The sequence below is a fragment of the Phoenix dactylifera genome, unplaced genomic scaffold (genome assembly GCF_009389715.1).
Source record: "Phoenix dactylifera cultivar Barhee BC4 unplaced genomic scaffold, palm_55x_up_171113_PBpolish2nd_filt_p 000265F, whole genome shotgun sequence".
NCBI lineage: Eukaryota > Viridiplantae > Streptophyta > Magnoliopsida > Arecales > Arecaceae > Phoenix > Phoenix dactylifera.
This window is the reverse complement of record NW_024067754.1, coordinates 31,299-54,936: the sequence shown is the minus strand read 5'-3', so window position 1 is coordinate 54,936 and position 23,638 is coordinate 31,299. Positions and strand designations below refer to the sequence as shown.

Here is a 23,638-nt window from a genome sequence, read left to right as displayed (position 1 = left end):
TTATTTAACACTTATCAGTCTTTGGGTCTACTTTCAAGCTCCGAGACTGCTACTTATCAGATTTTAGGCTCCCGGGCCAGACCTTTCATTTTGTGGAGTTTTCAAAATTTGTTCATCATCTAGGCAATATAATTCTTAAGAGGTTTACATGTGATTATACCAAGCTAACCCGGACATCACTTCCGCATTTTCACGGGTATAATTGTCATGCATTTCAGAAGCACCTGCGTTTAAGCACAATGGTGCAATAAAAAATTCTAAATATGATGCACTACAAGCAATTAAGCCCATTTCACTTCAACTTTTGCCTATGTTTTCCTCTTATAATTTGTAGGACCGTAGCCCCTATTAGCAAGAAAAGCATGAGAAATAGATTTGGTTTTGAAGGTAGAACCAAGAATTAGCCATTAACATCCCCTCTACTAATTAGCCATGCAGCATCGCTCGCCAAAGTTTAGTTGTGATCAGATTTCGAAAAACTTGCCGACTGTAAAAGAGTTGGTTGATGCATTATGTAGCAAATATCTTAAGCATGAGGAGAGGAGAGGATGGTGGCCAGTGGAGATTTTTCATCGGAGGGCAAATTGATGGGCAAACAAGAGGAGAGGAGAGGATGGATTCTTTTTGTCCGATGGTGGGCAGATGAGAGAAGGCAAGAAGCTAATAACCGATGAGAGGTTGTTATGTTAACAGGTACGGGCCTCATTAGTGGAGGGTGGCCGATGCCCTAATAAGGTGGAGAGTTGTCGGATTTAGGCGAGGAGGAGGAGCTAACCCTAAATGTTGGTATCTCCTTTCCTTAATTAGCAGTGAAATAAACTAGAAGTCTTTAAAAGTACTTAAGAGATATCAAGCAGCTCGATCTAATTCAAAAATTTTACCTAATTGGGCACGTCTAACATGGATCATCATAACTATATATATATATATATATATATATATATATATAAATATAATTTATTAATTTAAAGAATTGGGGCTTCGGCCGGGTTCAACGCAAACTCGAGCTTGAGATGAGCATAAATTTCTAACCCAGTCCGACCCACCAAGCTGAAAAATGAGGCCCAAACCAATCCAAAATGCATCTGGTTTGGATGGGCTGCCTCGTAGTTGGGCAGGTCTAAAGTTTCAGCACAATGATATTTTTGAGAAAAATACAATATTTCATTTTATTTTTAGAAGATACATAAAGGGCTATGTGCCGAATCCTATCTTTACATGAAACCGGTTCAGGCGGCGGCCCAGTTTTGTAGGATTACGGTCAGAACGGCCAAGCCGGTTCTGATAGGTACACACGTGATTTCCCGTTTGGTGCAGGCTTTGTTCAAACTCCTATGAAGAGGAGAAAGCGCACCCCTTTTCTTCGCCTCCTATACCTCCTCCCCTTCTTGTTCTAGGGTTTTGCCCGGCTTTAGGGTTCCGCCGGGCCGCCGTTTTCTCCCTCCAAACAACCCGATTTCTTGATTCGGCGCTTCTGATTCGAGTAAAGTTTTCATCTTTAATCTTTCTTTTTCTTTTCCTTTTTTTTTTCGTGTTCGAGGCATTGGATTTAAGAATGGAAGTAATTCTTAATGTTAGGACTTGAGAGATTTTAGGATCTTGATTCTTTGTAGAAGTCTTGCTCGAAGCACCCCGGGCTTTGCTGAAGAACTCCGTGACGACGGAAGCCCCAATGCTGGTGACAGATAGATTCGCCGTTCCGTGTTGCAGTTCTGTTCACGAATTCCTACGACCGATCTGTGTCGATGTAACGGCTAAACTCTAGATTTTTTATGATGTTTCTTTCCATCTGTTTGTTATCTTTTTGCCTCTCCACACCTTTAGCTTTTTTGAGGTTTCGTTCCCCAATGAGCCTAGTCATGGAGGCATACAGCGAATACGGCGGGGTTAACGTGGGGGCTTACTCCTTTTTCCATGGTTTTGCCTCTAAAATCTCTCGCCACAACTAGATGCCGAACAAAAGCTTGAAAATTTGTATTTTTTCGCCAATATCACGTGATGAGCTAAAAAAGATCCGAAACCCTTTTTATTTTGTTGATGATATTTTTGCGATCAGGATGAGGGAAAAAATGGATTGAGCCTTCCTTTTTTTTTGGAGGGGGTACTATATTTTTCCATAAAATGCTCTACTCTTGACTATGGATATAACCTACCTGCGCTTCTGATAATTGTGCATGAAGCATATGAAAAGAATGGTCGATTTCCTCAATTTGAGCTGGATGCGACAAAATTATTTGCATATCTTTTGAGGATTTCTTTATAATTTTCTAGAAAAAATTCAAATGCTAGGATAATGAGGGTATTCTATTCTTCTATTTGTTTTAGACTCATCGTGATGCATTGTCTGCGATGAGAATCTAGACAGCTTCAAAAACGCCAGTCCTGCTTCAGAATGATAGAGGAAGCTGTTCTGAGCCTTGGGACATTTTGGATTATCATTGTTTTTTCTAGTTTTTCATCTAGGATAGTTGATTTTTTGTTTTTCTCAGACCCATTTGTTTGAACTGACTTTAGCGGTCTCTGATAGCTGGAATTGTAATTTTCCCAGCTTCCTATGATGATATTTCCAAGTTAATGAGGTGTAGATAGCTTCAAGTCCCTGTTTTACAGGGAGAACCTACTTGGAGCTGCTACATTCAAATGACATCAGTGGACTTTTCTGAGGCATTGTTTCTTTTGATCATGATGTTATCTTAATTTGTATGAATTATAGTGATTAACAAAGTGCGTTTGGGCTGTTTCCAAACTCTTATTTCTTTATGTATTTAATGTACGTACTTTTTAATGAAAAATATTGAGTGATTTCAGCTGGACGTGATGGTAGAAGCATTAGCCTTTTTTGCTTTTTAAACACTCACTTTGAAGTGTATATCTTGTATATAAGTATTTGGTTGTTTGAATGGTAAGCCTTTTTTGTGAAACACAAAACTTTTAGCTTTTTTGCCCCTGCCAATGATGATTTGTCTGCAAAATGGATGTGTTGTGGAACCAAGTCCCTGCTTGCAGGGAGAACCTACTTGGGGGAAGCGGCAGTTAACATGACGTCAACAGATATTTCTGAGGCATAGAGAATTATATCTTCACCCTTTGAATTTTCTTTGACTTTTCTTTCACTGTTAAGAAATTTTTGGTGATGCTACTTGCAAGCTATGTCTCTAATTCTTATGTACACTATCTATACAACATGGCATAGGGCACATCTTCAGAATGGAAGGTGAATATACTTTGTGCATAAAACAATCTGCAGCTCTACCTTCCTCCTAAGGTAAAGGCCAACTTACCCTGAACTAAATCCCCAACTCAAAGTTTTAGCTTGGTCTGCATGTAATGAATGTAATTTCAAACGACAACTAGGTAAAAAATGAAAAAATATTATAGCAATTAAATTATGTTATCTCCCTTCCTTATTCTCTTTGTGGCCTAAGCCCTTTTATAATATTACGTGACCTGATTTATTTGTACCTACATGTGCATGTATCTAAGTTTAACTATCCTCTTGCTACACTGCACAATTGGCATGTAGGGAACTGATGAACTCAGAAATGGAGTGTGGTCATCAGCTTCGTCTCTTTATCATATGAGATTAGGGCCTGAATAACAGCAGAACATTTTATATTTGTATATGTTCTTGCATGTTATAAGCCGCTGTTGTAAGTCATCCTTCCTCTTTATTCTGTTGGAATACTGAAGTACTCTTTTCCATTCTTTAAGAGACTTGAGAAGTTAGAATGTTCTGCAAGTAACATGCTGACATCAATTATTGGCTCTATGGGGCATCATAATTCAGCTGTTTACAAGGTTACAATCTAAGTATTTTGTTGAGATGTGATGGAAATAATCATGCAAGTATTGTTGAAAATTACAGGTGCTATCCTTTCCCAATCAGCTTGCTACAGTTGCAAGACATATGAGGATTGTATATGTGCATCTTATCATGACTGAACCCAAGTAAAAGCTTAGGCTACATGTTCCACAGCATTCTGTCTTTTACTGATATGTAACGTTTTAGATTATTTTAAATCAATATCTTCAAATAATTGTGATTTTGCTGCTCCCTATGTAAAATTTATTTACAATAATTAGTGGTGCTACAAGATTGATAAGGTTTTGAGAACAATAATATTTGATAATTAATCTTTTTGCTTCTTGAGTTACAAAAATATAGCAATTATTGTTACTTGTATTTTGCGTTTAACTAATCATAGGACATGTTTCTTCTATTTGGGCTATAGTTGATATTGGAGGTTCTATATTGTTCCCATGTCTTAAGTAATCTTTTCATTCTGAGGTTATCATTGGACTAACATGTCGACACTTCAGCTTTTTTTGCTTCTCATTTTCTTGGTGGAGCTCATTGATGGAATATGTGAACCTTATTGTTTTGTTGTACGCTTCATTGGTCTCGTTCTCTATGATGTTGAATTTGTATGCTTTATGTGTACTCTCTCTCTCTCTCTCCCCCTTTCAGAATAGTTTATCCCTTCTTTTCCCTCTTGATTTTTGGGTTTTCTTCATTTTCTCCTTATATTATGTGGTACGATTTATAATGGTGGTTAGGATTTCTCGCTACATGTACCAAGGTTAGGGCTTGGGTTGCCCTTGTCTTGAAGTTGCCGGATCTGCTGTAGCTATATGAATCAAGAGAAGAGGAAGAAAACTGGTCGGCTTGTCCTCCTTATTGTTGGCAACCGCTTACCAAGCTTCCCACATTAATCTGTTCTTAAAAAGTAGCTTCCTATTTTATTCTTTTTATTTTTTTGTGAGAGGGAAGAAGAAGGAGATGGTGCATGTGTTAGCCATTTTTAGAGGACCTTCTCACACATCAAGAGCTATCCATTTTCTTGAATTTTTAATGTTTTTATTAATTTTTAAAGTGATGATAGCTCGGCCATTATCCAGGCAAGCTGCTTTTTAATTGCCTGCAGATTGTGTCATCAATGGCCTACATCTGAGTCTTATTTTCTTTTACTTGGTTGCTCTATTGTTCCATGCTGTTCTCTATAATCTGCAATTATATTTTTGCTCTTATTTTCACTCTATTTTGTTTTTTGTGGAAATATTTGTACTTTTATATTGATTTATTAGTTTGGTATGCTTTAATATCTCTAATTACTTTTTGGTTGGGTATTGCTATGAAACTTTTTGGTCCCCTATGATTTGGACTTCACACCTAAGTGCAACCAGTTTGATCTGAGATTATGGCTGATATGCCAGCCAAACCAATAATGAATATTTTTCAGCTTTTAATTTATGTCTCCAGAAAATCAATGGTAAACTTAACATATTCAATTTACCATCGAATCAGAATGAGGTTGCAGAGTGTAATTACTGTAGAAAGAGCTTTATAAAGATTTTAAGTAGGTGATAGATATGTCTTTACCCTGATGCTGATCATCAGAAAGATTGACAACATATGGACCTGGTATTTTGGATTGGGCTTTCAATGTCTGGATGGAAACGGCACAAAGTCTTGTACTGCAGCAAAGTTTTGAATTATCATGGACCAGAGTTTCATAGTATGGTATTAGTGCGTTATTAAAGTCTTGTAAGGACCCGTGATTATTGAAATAACTGTTGTTGCTGCATCACCATTTGGGCAGATTGTTACTTTGTAGATAGAGATGGTACTTTCAAGTTTCATGTCTATGCTGCTGTCCAACTTTGTTAGTGGCGTGGGCAGGCAATCATTAGGTGAAGTCCCTGCAAGAACAACTCTTTCAAAGATTGTCTTGAATGATGGATCCAGTCCTGTGGCTGTCCTTGTGAACTGAAATGAATTGTTATCCAAAGGGAGTTGGTAGATTCATGGATGCTTGTTTCTGATTTGAGCTTTTGCACTCTTCATCCAGCATAACGGCACCATGGTAAGTGATTGCAGGAGGTGGTCATTCACCTTTGAATATCTCGGCATTTCTTATCGTCTGTACTCCCACGATACTAGAAGGAGACTGGTATCGTTTCTGCAGCCCTAGGACAGCATAGCAATCTAGCTGCATAGCTGCCCTTCAGGGGTGCCTTCCCCTGTGTAGCAGACCCTGAGAGCGAAACTTTTATTTGATTAGTTTAAAATTCAACACATTTCCTTATGTTGTGATCTTCTATTGATGTTGTGAATCCTTTGGGCTGAACTAACCCATTTTGGTGGTTTGGTCCACGGTTGACCCATTGACTTGTAACATCGTTAATAAAGTACATAAACATCTAAAAGTAATAGAAATTGAAATTAATGAATATAAAAACAGACCCTATAATTAATTATAATGTCAATATATCATAAAAAGAGCTTACTTCATTTTTTTAACTTGGCATGTTTATTTGATGACAATTTGTATCACAATTATTATAATTTATAAAGGTTAATCTGAATTTATCTAATTTATTTCAGTTAATTATATAATCTTGATCAAAATTTTTTTAACAAAGTTGTACCATGCATATTTGTTTAGAAACATTTGATTTTAAAATTATAAGTTACAAAAGTATGTAATAGTATTGTTAATTAATTTATTTGTTATTACCAAACATATAAAAGTTTTAGTTTAAAATAATAATGCTGTTGTAGGTATGTAAAAATTGGATTAAGGCTTTTACTACCTTTCTGTTGTAATAAAATTGATTTAAATATACTTGGTGTAAAATACAGTTATTAATTTTGACGTGACCCTACCTAAAATATTAGTAGGGGGTTCAGTGGGTGGCTGTGCCCACCATAAGTTTTAAAACATTGCTTGATATTAATTTCGTTAATTTAACTGGAAAAAATATTGTTATTTCAAAGATTTCCATGCTTACTCTTCCGTCAACATGTTCATTTGGAATCCATGCTAGAAGGACCATCGCTTAGGAAGCATTTGGATACCCAAAAAAAAAAAAGAAAAAAAAAAAAGGAGGGAATGAGAAAAGCTAGTCAAGTACTGTAGAAGGAATGGATTTGTTTCGTAGGATTCTATGTATAAGGTTATGTTCTAGATAAAAAAGAATCGAGGGTGTAAGTGGGTCAGGTTGACCCATATCTTGATCTGACTCGCTTAGATCCGATCTAACCCATTTTAAAGGATATGTGAGGCTTGGTCGGGGTTCTTAAAATTAGACCCATTCCATTTTTGGGGCTGGGTCTAGGTTTTCTAAATTTTGACTCGATCCAATCCGATCTTTTTGAAATTTAGACAATTTTGAGTTTCCAACTCTACGGACTCGACCTAACCCGAATGCGGTAAACCATTTGTGCCTGCGGGCCGCAAGGGTGCATCACATGTTTAAGTAGTTATTCACGAATATCCTGCAATAAGTTTTTACAAAAGCATCAGATGTTGTTGCACTGGTTTGTGTTCCGTTTGATGCATTGTAATGCAGAAATGGTATCACTATCTTGCTACTTTCTAGTTTACCCGATTTTTGAATTCAAATTGCTGCTTTGCTCCTAGTAAAGAGGAGGCCAGCCAACCCAATAGGTGAAAGGAATAGGAAAACTCATGTATTCCATTTCGAAAGTTTTATGGTCACCTTTAGACCTTAATTACATCTTCAACAATTATTTTAGATCCATGTTTTTGTTTTCAGAAAAGATTTAGATCCATATTGAAAACACCGTATGCATTTGGTTTTGAAATTTGTACTCGTTCAATTTATTTCACTGTCCATAATTTCGACTTTGAGTTATATCAGACTATCAGGTATTGTTGAGCACTATTATAGACTATTAACTTTTGTGGAAAGGCCCAATTACCATTTACCAATACTTGAATAAATCGTCGGAGTGTATATTATGAATCAGGTCCAAATGTTGCTATGAAGTATCTGTTGAAATTGAGTCACTGCCTGGTGGAGTACTATGGCTTTGCGGAGGAGGACATCGCCGTCCTCATCGACACCGAGAGTCCTACCCCAGCCTATAGGAGCCAACATCCGTTGCGCCGTCGCCAAACTCGTCACCTCTGCCTGCCCCGGCGACTACCTCTTCTTCCACTACAAAGGCCACAACACCCGCCTCCCCACTGAGACCGGCGAAGACGACGACACCAGCTTACAACGAGTGCGTTGTCCCCTGCGACATGAAGCTCATCACCGATGATGATTTCAGAGAGTTCGTTGACAGTTTCGGAGGGCTGCGGATCACCATCATGTCGGATTCCTGCTAGAGTGGGGCCTGATTGATGGATCAAAGGAGCAATAGCTGGCTTTAGCTTCCAGGCCTTCTTGAAACAAGAAGTCCATGAGGCCTTCAAATCCATGGTCTCAGACGATGTCGTCTTCGTGGACTTGGACCCTTGCCACTCCTTCCAGGCCATCCGCGAGCAGATCTTCGACTTCCCCTAGCATGCCCCTCGATGGTAAACTTGGTAGGCGCGGTCCCGCTTCAAACCCAAAAAGGCCAGGTGAGCATGGAGCAGCACGCCATATGTACCGTCAGAAGCTTGGCGAAGGTAAACTTGGTAGGCGCGGTCTTGCTCAAAACCTAGAGGACCAGGTGAGCATAGAGCAGCACGCCACACCGTACTGTCAAAGCTTGGGGACAGGTGCGGTCCTGCTCCAAACCCAAGCAACACGTCACACCATCTCGTCAGAAGCTTGGCAAAGGTAAATTTGGCAGGCGCGGTCCCACTCCAAAAGCAGAGCGCCATACCGTCTTCCGTGAGAAGCTTGGCGAAGGTAAACTCCGGCAGGCATGGCTCTCGCTCCAAACTTCAGCAGCACGTCACACCGTTTCGTTAGAAACTTAGCGAAGTAACTCGGCACGCACGGTCCTGCTCCAAACCCTAAGCAGCAGCGCGTCACACCGTCTCATCAGAAGCTTGGCGAAGGTAAACTCTGGGCTAGGGAACGGTTCCACCTCTCGATCATGGAAGCGTACATCAACATGCGCCGCCTAGTCCTCAATCTTCGTTTTTATATGCTGGCTCCTGACTCCATCATTCAGTTCGAGGTCTCTTGCTCTTCTTTCTATGGTGCTTTCGTCTACGAGCATTGTTGAACTTCGATTGCCTTCTCTCTGAGATCTGTCCTCGCTGCGGACGCTCACCAAAGCTCATCCTCCTGGCATCTTTCGATCTCTTGTTTCCAAACTCAAGTTGGTGTCCACTTTACTACTTGAGTTTGAGGAGGGATGTGTAGAATTATTGCACGACCATTGATTGATTTGTGATTGATTGTGCCAAATATAGTCGGCCTCATAAAGACTGATTGTACAAACTTAGTCGGCCTTACCAAATTTCACCTTGATTGATTTGTGATTGATTATGCCAAACATAGTCGACCTAAGCAAACTTCATCAGCCTCCTAGTACTATATAAAGGCTGCCCTATACATTATAAAAGACGGCAAAATACAATTCTCTTCTCCTATTCTTTTTTTTTTCAACACCTGCAATATGAGCTTGTGAGGTTCTGAGGGAATTCATTGCTGCTGGGTAGTTGTTGCCTCTTTGACAAAAGTCCATTTAGATGCGAAACATGAAGGTGCTCATGTCCTGATAAGGCCGGAATGATGCGGTGGGGATAGGCTATCCTTGAGTCTGAATGATGTCAGTGGCAACTCAGATATGCTTTTGCTTTTCTTTTTCTTTTTCTTTTCTTTTTTGGAGGGGGTACTATACTTTTGTCACTTAAGGTACTCTACTATTGGCAATTGTTATAACCTACTTGCGCTTCTGATAATTATGCATGATGCATATGGAAAGAATGGTTGAATTTCCTGATGCAACAAAATTATGTGCATATCTTTTTAGGATTTGCTTATAATTTTCTAGAAAAAAAATTCAAATGCTAGGATAATGAGATGTTCTATTGTTCTATTTGATGAGAATCTAGACAGCTTCAAAAACGCCAGTTCTGCTTTAGAAAATTCATGACAGAAGAAGCTGATAAAAAAATCTGAGCCTCGGTACATTGTGGACTTATCACTTTTTTTTGTAGTTCTTCACCTAGGATAGCTGTATTTTTGTGGACTTGTCACTGTTTTTTGTAGTTCTTCACCTAGGATAGCTGTTTTTTCTTTTCTTCACTTTAATTTATTTGAACTGACTTTAGCGGTCTCTGAGAACTGGAATTGTATTTTTCCCAGCCGCCTATGATGATATCTTCAAGTTTATCAGGTGTAGGTAGCTTCAAGTCCCTGTTTTACAGGGAGAACCTACTTGGAGCTGCTACATTCAAATGGCATCAGTGGACTTTTCTGAGGCATTGTTTCTTTTTTGATAACGACGTTATCTTGCTATGTATGAATTGTAGTGATTAGCAAAGTACCTTCAGGCCGTTTCTAAACTCTTATTTCTTTTATGTGTTTAGTGTACGATTTTTTTAATGAAAAAGTTGAGGAGTGATTTCTTTTGTTTTGATTGTAAAAAATGTCGAGGGGCAATTTCAGCTGGTCATGATGGTAGAAGCATAACCCTTTTTTGCTTTATAAACGCTCACTTTGAAGTATATATCTTGTACATAAATATTTGGTTGTTGAATGGTAAGCCTTTTTCGTGAATACAAGAGTTTGTAGCCTTTCCCATATATAGAGCATTAGCTTTTTGCCACTGCCAATGATGATTTGTCTGCAAAATGGATGTGTTGCGGAACCAAGTTCCTGCTTGCAGGCTTGGGGAAGCAGCAGGTAGCATGACAAGATACTTCTGAGGCAAAGAGATCTATATATCACACTTTGAATTTCTTTGAATTTACTGTCACTGTTAAGAAATTTTTTGCAGATGCTTCTTGCTAGCTATGCCTGTATTTTTAAAGATGAATATTTAAATAATGAAATGGGGATGTTTGGGACAGGAAAGAGCCAATGAGGAGCCTCGTTGGTGATTCCATAGCTACTGGAACAATTGATGGTGCAAAACAAATGGAATATGCCTATGTGCGAGAGAAGTTTGCGGAACCTGATCCTGATGTGTGTCAAAGAAATGGTTTTGAGAACTGGCAGCAGTATGGAACTTGCGCTCAAGGAATATGTCTTCAATCAAGGCAGCTGAAACTTTGAAGACCGAGCCTGATCCACATGACGACATGGGTGGCCGGCCAAGAAGTACAAAGAATCGAAGACGACGAAGAGCCTGTAGCTGCTATTTGTGCACGTCTTCAGAGGGCCGTTGACATTTTATTTACTTATTTATTTGTATTTTATTTGTATTTTCTGCGATCTGCAGTCAGATTTGTTTGGTATTATTTATGCTGATTTAATTTGCCGAATAAACATTGGAATTTCTCTTTCTTGTTGACTTCTCGAAGATGTCATAACAGGTGAACTTGGGCGAGCTGAAACTTACTGTGGCTTGCAAAACTTACATGGTGATCATTAAATTAAGGTCACATCAATTCTTAAACAAAACATATGGCTGTGGACACCAAGGCATGTCTGTGCACGTGCTGTGCTGGTAAATTGCATGTATAAACTGATTCATTGGATTTGGAAATGGTATGAAAGTAAATTATGAAATTGAATATTTGCATTTGTTTTTTCACTATGTATATAACACAATCATGAAAATGAGCTTCACGGAGGCTGGTTGTTCTGTTCCCTTGTTGTTAATCGGGAATAATGTAGGTAGCAAAAATGTGCGAACGGTAATAGCCTTATTAATTTTTGAGATGGAAACTACATAAAACAATTTCAAGTAGTAAATCTAGCAAGCAAATGAGCAGCTGCATTTGATGACATTTGATAGCAAAATTTTGTCTGTTTACATGAGAAATGAGATTACTATGGTCCTCAACTGGATGATTCAATAGTTCTTGATGTTGGCGGAGCATAATTAATTAATACCAGTTTCCTCATTGGAACTGGCGACCTACTTATGCATATTTTTTGCAGCCGCTAAAGTTATCTGCCATGTTAGTTGCTCTCCTGGCCCTAAAACCTTCCAAAAAAAATTTACTTGGGAAATGAAGTATGTTGGAAAGTGTAAGGAGAGGCACAAATGTGTGTACGGAAAAAATTAACTGGAGAAAGTATGGTTGAGAGGGTTTGAAGGCTTGAGATTGTTTTTTTATTTGTTTTTTTGATGTAAAGGGGAGGCAAAAGGAGCTACCCGGCTTTATTAAAGATAAATCGTATTTACAACAGAGATGAGGGGTAGAGATAAGTTACATTGTCAAGAGAGGAGATGAACAAATGCAAGAAAAAGAAGCTAAATAGTTCCAAAATAAGTGTCTGATAATCAGTGGAGGAAAGAACCTCATCTAGACCAACAAGCAGGAGCATTCATTGCCTGAAAGTTCAAGCAATTTCACAAAGATTTTCAGAAAAAAAAGCACTAGAATCCAGAATGGCCACAAGCTCCAAATTTCACAGAAGCTTGAGAAAGCCTTTGAAATAAGAAAAACAACCAATTTTCCACCACCAATTTCATACCACGTTTAGTACCTCCTCTGAAGCATAATACAATCTGCTGGAAGGCATAAGATGACGAACATAAGTAGTAGCTAAAGGAGACAAAGTTGCAATCCTTTGGTCATTGAAAAGGCCGATTGCGGCTGAGGCACAGGTTGAAGGCGGGACTGATCTGTTCTACAATGTCTGTCCTTTGCAGGACTGCATGATAGTTGAATAGTAAGCAAGACATAATATGCTCCAATCATATTTGACTTCCAAGAGGATATCTCATAGAAGATATAGCTGACTGAAAACTCCATCATATGCAACCAATGACAGAACCATATTGAAAAGGAAGAACATGATTCTCTGCTCGAGCAATCTGAATGAGAGCATTCTCTGGTAAGGCCAAAAAAAAAAAATGATATAGTTCAACTGCCTTAGTCATCCACAAGCTTAGAGACAACACTCTTCACTTTAGACCAAATTCTTTCCAGCTCCATCTGCATAATCGGATCGTATAGCACCGCCCAGTCATTGAAAATTCTAAGTCCCTCTGCAGTAATCGGGGCAATTGAAGATCTTTTATTTTAAAAAAAATTATAGAGTTTTGCTCCTTCCAACATGTCCAAAATATAGTAGCAATCAATATAAGAATGACAGGCTGAGCACATTTTGTAAAATGGTTCAACCTCTAATCAATGCATAGATTTTCAAAGTTTAGTTGAGGATGAAGCACCCCAAGAAACGAACAAATGATCTTCCATATAGTGAAAAAGAACTTACAGGTGCAGAAGAGATGATCAACAATCTCATTTGTATCATGGCACAAAACGCAACCGCTAAGATTCTTACTCATTTTTTTTCCAAAGTTGTCTCTAGTGTTAAGCTTCTTTTTCCAACACCACCAAAGAAAGCATTAGATTTTAAGTGGCATTAAAAGATTCCACATTGAGTTAGCAAATCTACATTTGATACCCCTGGAGTCGTGGACGGCACAATTTTATATATGCCGCTATAGGACCAATCTACAACCCTAGTTTCTGACATTGGCAATAGATCTCTTTTTCTTGCAGTATTTATTATCTAATATACCAGGAATTCCATAAACCTGACTATTGAGTATCTCAAAAGATCAAGATCAACCTCACTGGTTAATTAGAAGTTAATTGAAAGAGAAATTGATCAAAGAATTATAATTACCTTTCTACAAGGTTTGTGAATTGTGAAACAAAGGGCAATCATATTGCCTACGAACATGCAAGAACAAGCACTTGCAGTTGGATACAATGATATCTGAAATTTTAATCTCTCACTAGCAAATGGCCAGATTAGCTCCTTTTTCATTTAAAAAAAAGAAGACGACATCTTGATTTTAATTTTTTTGGACACATCCAATAAAGTCAGAAAATAAACATCTTGATTTTTTTAACAGGTTGTTTCATCACACATGGAAGAGAATCAATCTCATAGCATGTAAAGGACAACTGTTTCATTGCATACAGTAGTTTGTGGTTCGTTGAAGTTTCATGGCAAAGCTTCGAGTGGAAAGGGAACAATTTTATTTAACAGAAATTGCAGACCATCAACAAAATACATGAGCATTGGCAAGCTGCATCTACTGCTATGAAGAAAATCACATGAATACTATCTCACGACAAATCAAGAAATCGAAAACTACTCAAGAGGCTGAAACCACCAGATGCAGTCACGCAAAGAAATTCTCCCAGCATTAAACTGAGTCAGATATCATTTTATGATGATGGAGGGAACATGGCTTATCGCAACCCAATCCTCGCCATCATTTTCCCGAACTCTATCCCGAAATGCGGCCGGCATATGCAGCAGCTCCAGCTCTTTAAGGGTAGTGACATATCTTAGTCCTTGTGGAAGCATCTTCAGTGCATTACAGTCAACAATAGACAGGTGGATGAGACCAGGCATCGCCCCCTCCTCCACCCTCCAATTTTCCAGTGCCCTCAGACCATGGAGATGCAACCGTTTCAGCTGCAAGAAGCCACCTGCAAAGCAAACCATTTCTTTCCCTGCATATGCGTGAAGCCCCAAGCTAAGAACCCTAAGGTTTGCAGCTTCTCCAGCGTTGCCATTGGGTCCACTTCTAGATTAGATCCCTGCAATGTGAGCTTGGTGACGTTCTGAGGGAATTCATTGCTGTTGGGTAATTGTGGCCTCTTTGACATAGGTCCACTTAGATGCAAAACATGAAGGTGCTCATGTCCTGATAACGCCGGAACGATGTCGGCGGGGATCGGATTTCCTCCGAGTGCGAATGAAACTAGAGAACTCAGGTTCCTGAGTGAATTGGACAGCATCATTTCATCTAAGTCTGAAACTTCGAGTATCGCGAGCTTCTGAAGGTTGGTCAGCTGTGGCAGCTGCTTCTCAATCCATGATCCACCACGTACTCCCTTCAAGGTCTGCAGATTCTTTGCAGCACAGATCTTTCGTGGGATCGGGATCGCGCAAGCCCGGCTAAAGACTACATGCCTTAGTGATGGAATCTTCCAAAATGCATCAGGCAAAGACCTGGCAGGTGTCCGCCTTACATCAAGAGTTCGTAGATAGCAAAGATCTCCGATGGATGGTGGAATCCGTGACACCCTGGTCCTTCTCAGGGCCCAAATATCTCAAATGGATTAGGCTTTTGATTTCCTTGGGCAGCTCCTGAAGTGATGCCCCTTCCAGATCAATCACTCTTAGTAAGTTCAGATTCTGTAGCCTCAGCTCTACAGGACCAGTGCTTGCATACCAATTGAAGCCTACGAGAGTCCGCAGGAATTGAGAAGAATAAAGAGACTCCAGTACATCAGCACCGTTGTGGAATAAAGCCGCACGGCGTGAAGCACTTGAGGTTGTCCAATCTTCAGTGCTATAAACGTCGAGAAATCGAGCCTCTTTTGCTTCCAATATGCAAAAATTCACGCAGGAGATCGTGAACTCGGAAGGTTTTAACAACCCCATCAGACCTCCTTTCCACAACTTGAACCATGCACCTCTGGACTAACTCTTCCAAGTAATCTGCTGCTGTTTCTTCTAAAGTTTCCCTCTCTCTTGCCGGAATGAAGCCTTCCGCAGTCCATAACCTAATCAGTTTAGCAGCACTGATCTCTGAGTCCTCAGGGAAACAACCTAGATAGAGAGAGCATGATTTCAGGTTGTAAGGTAAGTCTTCATAGCTCAAAGCCAATACATCTAAGCATGTTTGACATCTTTGGTTGTCTCCCATTTCAAGCTCTTCTTCACTTTTGACCATTCGGTACGATTTTTATCTTTTTTCGATAGCATGCCTCCTAGCACAACAAGAGCAAGAGGTAAACCACCACATCTTTCCACGAGTTCTCGACCCAACGTCACCAAGTTGTCAGGGCAGCTCGTTTGAACTTCTTGAGTCGGAAAAACCTTCCTAAGAAAGAGTTCCCAGCTCTCCTGTCCATTTAGAAACCTTAACTCATAGGGTGGGGAATCTGGATCAGCAGATTTTGCAACATCTATCGAGCGTGAAGTGAAAATGATTCTGCTTCCATTCTTCGCATCTGGAAAGGCTGGCACAATTTTTTTCCATACTTCTGTACTCCATATATCATCCATCACGATCAGATATCTCTTGTCTTTCAAGAACTCATGCAGCTTCTCTTCCAAGTCATCTTCTTGGATCCTATCCAGTTCTTCCTCTGAAATTCCCATAATTTTCCTCATGATGTTCTTCAAAATCTTTGTCACATTATAGTCCTGAGAAACTGATATCCACGCATATTTCTCAAAGCTTCTCTTGATTTCGCCGGTATTGTAAACCTTTTTAGCAAGTGTAGTCTTGCCCTGACCACCCATTCCAACTATCGAGATCACGCAACGCCGTGTATTTCTTGGATCGAGTAATTGCTCTACAATTGCTTTCCTGTCATCCTCGAAACCTACAGTATCTGAGTCATCAACATGTGGTAATATCCGCCGCCGGGATTGCACACTCTCATCTGCATGGCTCCCCCCTTCTCCCCCAGTACTTTCACCTATATTGGCGATGCCATATCGAGCTCTACGATCGGAGATGTCAAGGATCCTTGACTTGATCTCTGAAATATTCAAGCCAATTCTATGGCAAGCTATTAATTCACCGAAGATAAGGGCATACCTAATGACGAGGCTCCCGAAGCCCCTCCACCTCTGCCGTCTCTCGATCTTGAGCACAAATGTTTCGACGATGTCCTCAGCTTCGTAAGCAATATCTCTGACATCTTTCACCCAATTCTTTACTCCCTCATCGTTCCCCTTCCGTTTGTTGTCAGCGTCCTTCAAGAAGCATTGAATTTGCCGCAATTCACCTTCTAGCCACTCGACTTGACCACGGACTCCATACAAGAATTTGGCTTCTTGGATTAGGAAGTCTCCGAGTTTCTCCACCACGAGAGAAACAACAGCCTCAGCCATTTCTGTTCTCAGTTATCCTTCCCAAGAGGAAGTGAGATCATAGCTTCAGAAGCACATCTAGATCTGCAAGATCTGCTTCAGAAACACATCTAGATCTGCTTGCTCTAAAGGCCTCCAGCCATGATTTCTGCTACAGTTCAGATGGGCCTCCCCTGGATCCCATTTGTCAAGTTGTACATAGAAGTCATAAGATTCCCATTTGTTTGGTACGCTAATGGCTGGCAAGCGTGCAAGTTGGTGCTATACTAACGTTTTTACGTGGAAGTGGTTAGAAACTGACAAAAAGATGGTGGGTGGGGCCTAAGTAATAAAAAAGGTAAGATATTTTTATATATTTGTTCCTTTACCTCTTATATATTGAAACAGTAGTGGTTTGGCCAGCACCAGTAATTATAAGTTGCAATTTAGTAAATTTCTTGCGTTCCTTTTCAATAAAATAACAAGCAATCCCAAGTTGCAATTTAGAAAATATCTTATGTCCATTTTCAATCAAATCTAAGAGTCTATTCGTATTGTTCTTGTTCCTGTATTTTTATTTTTCTACAAGAGTCTATGAATCAAGATGAAGTGGTCCTTGATGACGAGAGAAGACATTCCCCTGCAATGAAGTATCATTATTGTTCCTTAATGAAAAATATATTAAGAACAGAAAAAAAATAAAAAGTTTTCAAAAAACGTGAAGGTCACAATAACTTTCAAATGTAATTAGAAGGAGATTTAATCCAAGTCCATAGTAAATTTACAAATACGGGAGTAACGTATCGAAGTCTTTTCTTAAAAAATATGAATGTACAAAAGTCATTACAACTTCCAACAAAGGTCACTAAATACTAAAACAAATTTTATAACTCCATTGTATAAAGTGTGGATCAAGATGTTCCTTGTTAATTTTATGCTATATTGTACAATGGTTGATTCAAACAAGGCTTGCTTATCTGGTAGGCCGAGCTAGATTCAGGCTCAGCTCCGCCTAAGATACTGCATCATTTGGTCAGAAGTGGATCTAGTCTCGCCTGGTCTTCGGGTCTACTTTCGAGCTCCAAGACAACTACTTATCAGATTTTAGGCTTCCGAGCTAGACATGGTTTTGTGGAGTTTTCCAAATTTGTTCATCATCTAGGCTTCTCTAGGCAATATAATTCTTAAGAGGTTTACATGTGATATACCAACCTAACCTGGACATCACTTCCGCATTTTCACGGGTATAATTGTCATGCATTCCAGAAGCACCAGCGTTTAAGCACAATGGTGCAATAAAAAAATCTAAATATGATGCGCTACAAGCAATTAAGCCCATTTCACTTCAATTTTGCCTATGTTTTCCTCTTATAATTTGTAGGATCGTAGCCCCTATTAGCAAGAAAGGCATGAAAAATAGATTTGGTTTAGAAGGTAGAACCAAGGATTAGCCATTAACATCCCCCCACTAATTAGCCATGTAGCATCGCTCGCCAAGGTTTAGTTGTGATCAGATTTCGAAAAATAGGCAGACTGTAAAAGAGTTGGTTGATTTTTCACCGAAGGGCAAACCGATGGGCAAACAAGAGGAGAGGAGAGGATGAATTCTTTTTGTCCAATGGTGGAGATATGAGAGAAGGCAAGAAGCTGATAGCCGATGAGAGGTTGTTATGTTAAGGGGTATGGATCTCATTAGTGGATGGTGGCCGATGGCCTAGTAAGGTGGAGGGTTGTCGGATTGAGGCGAGGAGGAGGAGCTAACCCTAAATGTTTGTATCTCCTTTCCTTAATTAGCGATGAAATAAATTAGAAGCCTTTAAAGGTACTTAAGAGATATCAAGCAGCTCGATCTAATTCAAAACTTTTACCTAATTGGGCAAGTCTAACATGGATTATCATAACTATATATATATATATATATATATATATATATATATATATATATATATATATATATATATATATATATTAATTTAAAGAATTGGGGCTTTGGTGGGGTCAACACAAACTCAAGCTTGAGATGAGCATAAATTTCTGGCCCAATCTGACCCACCAAGCTGAAAAATGAGGCCCAAACCAATCCAAAATGCATCTGGCTTGGATGGGCTGCCTCTTAGTTGAGCAAGTCTAAAGTTCCAGCCCAATGATATTTTTCAAAAAAATACAATATTTCATTTTATTTTTAGAAGATACATAAATGGCTCTGTGCCGGCTGCCGAGTCCCATCTTTACATGAAACCGGTTCAGGCAACGGCCAGTTTTGTAGGATTACGGTCAGACCGGCCAAGCCAGTTCTGATAAGTATACAAGTGATTTCCCGTTTGGTGCAGGGTTTGTTCAAACACCTATAGGGGGCATTTGGTATGGGGTGATCGTCCTAGGATCAAGGGTGATGTGGGTGGAGGTGATGAGATCACCGCGTTTGGTTGCACCACGGTGATCCTACGTGGTGGTGATCTTAAATCAGCTGCACTCCTCAAATCACCCCTTAACTCGGTGATGGGATACCCGTTCTTGAGGTCGGGAATTCAAGATCACCCCAGGGTAGTGATCCTAGGTTGAAAATTAAAGACAAAAATACCCTTCAAGTTAGCAGAAAAATTAATATATCAATATACCATTAATATATTATGTCAATGTTATATATATGTATTATTATGTTGATATTATATATTATATTAATGATATATATTATATTATAATATATTACTAATCATATTATTATCCTACTATTATTGAAGGATAATTTTAAATTCTAGTAAAAATATATTATTATATTTTATATTTATATAATAAAAATATTTAATATATTACTATATTACTCATATTTACCTTATTTTTCTAATCAAAATAATTATTAGTATTAAAAAAATCTATTATAAGTATAAATAAAATATTAATTCTATAATGAAAAATAACATATTTTTATAAGATTAATAATTTATAGGAATAATAAATATATTTTTATAGAATATATTAATAATTAATATATTGATAAATATATTAATATTTTATTATAATATATTTTATATGATTAATAAATATATGATAAGGGTTACTAAAAGTAGAATATGTGATAAAATTGTGGAGCTATTATAGGAATTAGTATATTGACTTACATTTTTAATTCATTAGAATTAAAAATACATAAAAAATCCAGCTAAGATATATCAAAGGTATTTGTGGTATTATCTAAGATATATTCGTATCATGCCAAACAAGTTACTCATGGATATCCGAAGATTTTTAATCACTAGATCATGGCTTACCAAACACATTGATCTTAGATTACCAGGAATCAAATCATCCCAGCATTCGGATCATCGAAAATCTTAGATCACTGTGGTGATCCAGCTGGGGTTACCAAACGCCCCCATGAAGAGGGGAAAGCGCACCCCTCTTCTTAGCCTCCTATACCTCCTCCCCTTCTTGGTCTAGGGTTTTGCCTGGGCTTACGGTTCCGCTGGGCCGCTGTTTTCCCCCTCCAAACTACCCGATTTCTCGATTCGGCGCTTCTGATTCGAGTAAAGTTTTCATCTTTAATCTTTCTTTTTCTTTTCCTTTTTTTTTTTCGCGTTCGAGGCATTGGATTTAAGAATGGAAGTAATTCTTAATGTTAGGACTTGAGAGATTTTAGGATCTTCATTCTTTTTAGAAGTCTTGCACGAAGCACCCCGGGCTTTGCTGTAGAACTCCGTGACGACGAAAGCCCCAATGCTGGTGCCAGCTAGATTCGCCATTCCGTGTTGCAGTTCTGTTCACGAATTCCTACGACCGATCTGTGTCAATGTAACGGCTAAACTTTAGATTTTTTATGATGTTTCTTTCCATCTGTTTGTTATCTTTTGCCTCTCCACACCTTTAGTTTTTTGAGGTTTCGTTCCCCAATGAGCCTAGTCATGGAGGCATACAGCGAAAACGGCGGGGTTAACGTGGGGGCTTACTCCTTTTTCCATGGTTTTGCCTCTAAAATCTCTCGCCACAACTAGATGCCGAACAAAAGCTTGGAAATTTGTATTTTTTCGCCAATATCAAGTGATGAGCTAAACAAGATCCGAAACCCTTTTTATTTTTTCCCTTCAAGTGGATATTGTTTGATGCCTCTATAATTTTCTGTAGTATCTAAATTAGCTGGTGATGATATTTTTGCGGTCAGGATGAGGGAAAAAATGGATTGAGTCTTCCTTTTTTTTTTTTAAATGCTCTACTCTTGGCTATGGATATAACCTACCTGCGCTTCTGATGAAAAGAATGGACGGATTCCTCGATATGAGCTGATGCGACTGTTGGGGAAAATACAAGTCCCCCCAAGTACGTGGGCGCGTCGCTAGCACGTGATCGAAAGCGCCCTAATCCGGACGACTAATCCGGACGACCGACCTGGTCGCCCGAGCTCGGACGACCGGCCTAGCGCCCGACCTCGGACGACCGACCTAGCGCCCGACCTCGGACCACCTGACGCCCTACCAGGCGCCCAACCCTGAACTCTCAACCTCGGAACGCCCGACCTAGAAGGCACCCGATCTCGGAAGGCATCCGATCCTTATAAGTCAAACCTCACCAACTGCCCGCTACTCTCACATCCTCCTACGGCCCAGTTCGGAACCACGCCTTGGGCGGCTTACGCAACAATTAATGCGCATGGTCTCTACAGACCTCCAGCTTACGCAACAATTAATGTGCATGGTCTCTACAGACCTCCAGCTTACTTAACAATTAATGCGCATGGCTCCCGCTGTCTACGGATCTCCAATCCTCCACGATAAGTCAGCTCGGCCGTGTTTAGTCAGCCGCTACAACTTTCTGACCCCGACCTCATCCTCTACGGCGAGACATTAATTCACATGATCGTGTACTAATTAATGCGACGTGCTCAGCCATACGGCAATCTGGTCCCGTCGCATCATAGGTAACCCAGCACCCCACTATAAAAGGGGAACCCCTCTACCATAAAGGGGGCTGGAAAAAAATACTCTGGAGATATTGCCTCTACTTATCTTTTTCCCTCTGACTTAAGCTTCGGAGAGTCGGCACCGAAAACCTCGGCCACCGGCTTGTTGCAGGTCACCCGGAGGACGCCGCCCGCCGACGGACCGCCGCCACCCGTAGTCCACCGATTCTCGCCGGAGCTCCGCCTTCTTAGCCCAGTGGTCGCCCCCGAGTCTAAATTCCAGCAACAGTTGGCGCTAGAGGAAGGGCCCGAGTCGTGGCCATGAAGTTGAGAAGTAAAGGAGCTTCTAATACCTCCTGGCGTCCCCCACCAAGTCCTGGACACTCCGTCCAGAACTCACCGTCTCCGGCTGATCCAGTTCCTCAAGTTTAGCCAGAACAGTTCAACATCCTGGTGCAGCAGGTCCAGGCTTTGGCCACAGCCGTCCAAGGCTTGCAGTGCGAGGGAGCCCTACCTGTGCCGCCCCCGCAGGCCCAGGTTCAACTAGCGCTCCCTCCGAACAGACTAGTGCCCCAGAGCCAAAATCTCCGTGGCTCCTCAAGGGCCAATAATGAAAAGCAGTGCTATCGCCAAAATTCGGCCCGAGCGTCTCCCCGGAGGGAGTTGCCAGGGAGAAGCATAGACCGAAGGCCGCAACTTTCGGAAGCCGAGTCAGCCCCAGACCGCCACGAGCCAGAACAAACTACCATGGCAATCTTCCAGGTTGGGGAGCTCGATAGAAAAGTCGAGAACCTCGAGCGCCAGATTGAGGTGCTTCACAGCAGGAAGGCGAGGCGCGAAGGAGACTTTGAATTCACCACCAAGTCCTCCTTCTCCCGCCAGATCGAGGACGAGCCGGTCCCACCGAGGTTCAAGATGCCCCAAGTGGAGCCCTACAACGGAACTACCAACCCCCTCGACCATTTGGAGAGTTACTGAGCTCTCATGGCACTGCAAGGGTCCTCGGAGGCCGTAGTCTGCAAGGCCTTCCCAGCGACTCTCCGAGGGACAGCTCAGCTTTGGTTTTCTGGACTAAATCTGAGCACGGTATCCTCTTTCGAGCAGCTCGGCAGGCAGTTCGCCACCAATTTTGCTGCCAGCTGGCGCCAGCGGCGAACATCGGACTTCCTCCTGGATGTCAAGCAGAAGAAGGGGGAATCTCTCAGGAGTATCTCGACCGCTTCACCGCTGCAACTTGGGAAGTCCGTGAGCTCGACCAGTCGATAGCCATGTCGGCACTAAAGACTGGGGCTCCCTCCTACAGATTTCTCTTCTCCATTGAAAAGAACTTCTCCGCTGACCTCACCGAAATGCTGGCCCGAGCTCGGAAATATGCAAAGGCTGAGGAAGCTATCGCCTCCAGGCGGGGTGCGACCGAGCAGGCTTCGAAGAAGCAGAAGAAGCGCCGCGAGGAGCGCGGCCGCCAGAGAAGCCGATCCCCCCGCCGAGAGAAGAATCTCCCTCGGCTGAGGAGTCCGCCCCAACAGCGGGGACAGCTTCGACCAAGGTCCCCGCCTCGGCCGAGGTCCCCACCACAACCTCGAATGCATTCGAGGAAGTACGAGAACTACACACCCATCAACGCACCCCGGACCGAGATTCTGATGGAGATTGAAGGTCGGGACTTTTTCCGACCTCCGCCTTCGATGCGGGATGTAGGAGTCCCACGCAACCCCAGGAAGTATTGCCGCTTCCACCGAGACCACGGAGGATTGTTTCCAGCTTCGAGACGAGATCGAGGTGCTTATTCGCCGCGGAGTACTCAACCGGTTTGTAAGGAACCGATGTGAAGAAAGGAGGCCGGTGGAAAATGCCTGCCGCTCGAAAACCCAAATGACAACAGGCCCATCGCCGGCACCATCAATGTCATTGGAGGAGGAAGCTCGGCTGAAGAATTAGCCAAGGAAAGGACCCCCCTGAAGCGCCCGCGCACCTTCGAAGCCATCTCGTTCTCGGAGGAGGACTTAGAAGGAGTTGAGACTCCTCACGATGACGCTGTGG

The 23,638-nt window shown here is 41.0% G+C and overlaps 1 protein-coding gene, 1 long non-coding RNA gene and 8 other non-coding genes across 11 annotated transcripts; 9 read left to right on the top strand and 1 right to left on the bottom strand.

Annotated features, from left to right (window-relative positions):
• Positions 1 to 1,305: 1,305 nt before the first annotated feature.
• LOC120105350 lies at positions 1,306 to 11,256 on the top strand. 2 transcript variants are annotated; one of them, XR_005507722.1, is made up of 3 exons: positions 1,306 to 1,483; positions 1,579 to 1,747; positions 10,767 to 11,256. It is a non-coding gene; the product is annotated as an uncharacterized LOC120105350 (long non-coding RNA). The 2 variants fall into 2 exon arrangements; XR_005507723.1 differs by having other exon boundaries at positions 1,307 to 1,483; positions 1,614 to 1,747.
• LOC103698275 lies at positions 1,619 to 1,762 on the top strand. Its single transcript, XR_003383748.2, has one exon. It is a non-coding gene; the product is annotated as a small nucleolar RNA snoR134 (small nucleolar RNA).
• On the top strand, positions 2,134 to 2,218 carry LOC113461473. The gene has a single exon (XR_003383747.2). It is a non-coding gene; the product is annotated as a small nucleolar RNA U36a (small nucleolar RNA).
• Positions 2,551 to 2,666, top strand: LOC113461476. The gene has a single exon (XR_003383751.1). It is a non-coding gene; the product is annotated as a small nucleolar RNA Z278 (small nucleolar RNA).
• Positions 2,949 to 3,064, top strand: LOC113461477. The gene has a single exon (XR_003383752.2). It is a non-coding gene; the product is annotated as a small nucleolar RNA Z278 (small nucleolar RNA).
• Positions 3,504 to 3,611, top strand: LOC113461471. The gene has a single exon (XR_003383745.2). It is a non-coding gene; the product is annotated as a small nucleolar RNA snoR97 (small nucleolar RNA).
• On the top strand, positions 9,785 to 9,875 carry LOC113461470. The gene has a single exon (XR_003383744.1). It is a non-coding gene; the product is annotated as a small nucleolar RNA Z223 (small nucleolar RNA).
• Positions 10,062 to 10,177, top strand: LOC113461475. The gene has a single exon (XR_003383750.1). It is a non-coding gene; the product is annotated as a small nucleolar RNA Z278 (small nucleolar RNA).
• A 2,511-nt stretch (positions 11,257 to 13,767) lies between the features above and the next one.
• LOC120105342 (probable disease resistance protein At1g58602) lies at positions 13,768 to 16,882 on the bottom strand. The gene is given in 5 exon segments (XM_039117709.1): positions 13,768 to 14,390; positions 14,393 to 14,942; positions 14,944 to 15,228; positions 15,260 to 15,552; positions 15,555 to 16,882. Coding segments are annotated over 5 exon segments (2,661 nt in total). The 5' UTR covers positions 16,750 to 16,882; the 3' UTR covers positions 13,768 to 14,052.
• A 3,485-nt stretch (positions 16,883 to 20,367) lies between these two features.
• On the top strand, positions 20,368 to 20,511 carry LOC113461474. The gene has a single exon (XR_003383749.2). It is a non-coding gene; the product is annotated as a small nucleolar RNA snoR134 (small nucleolar RNA).
• The last annotated feature ends 3,127 nt before the right edge of the window (positions 20,512 to 23,638 follow it).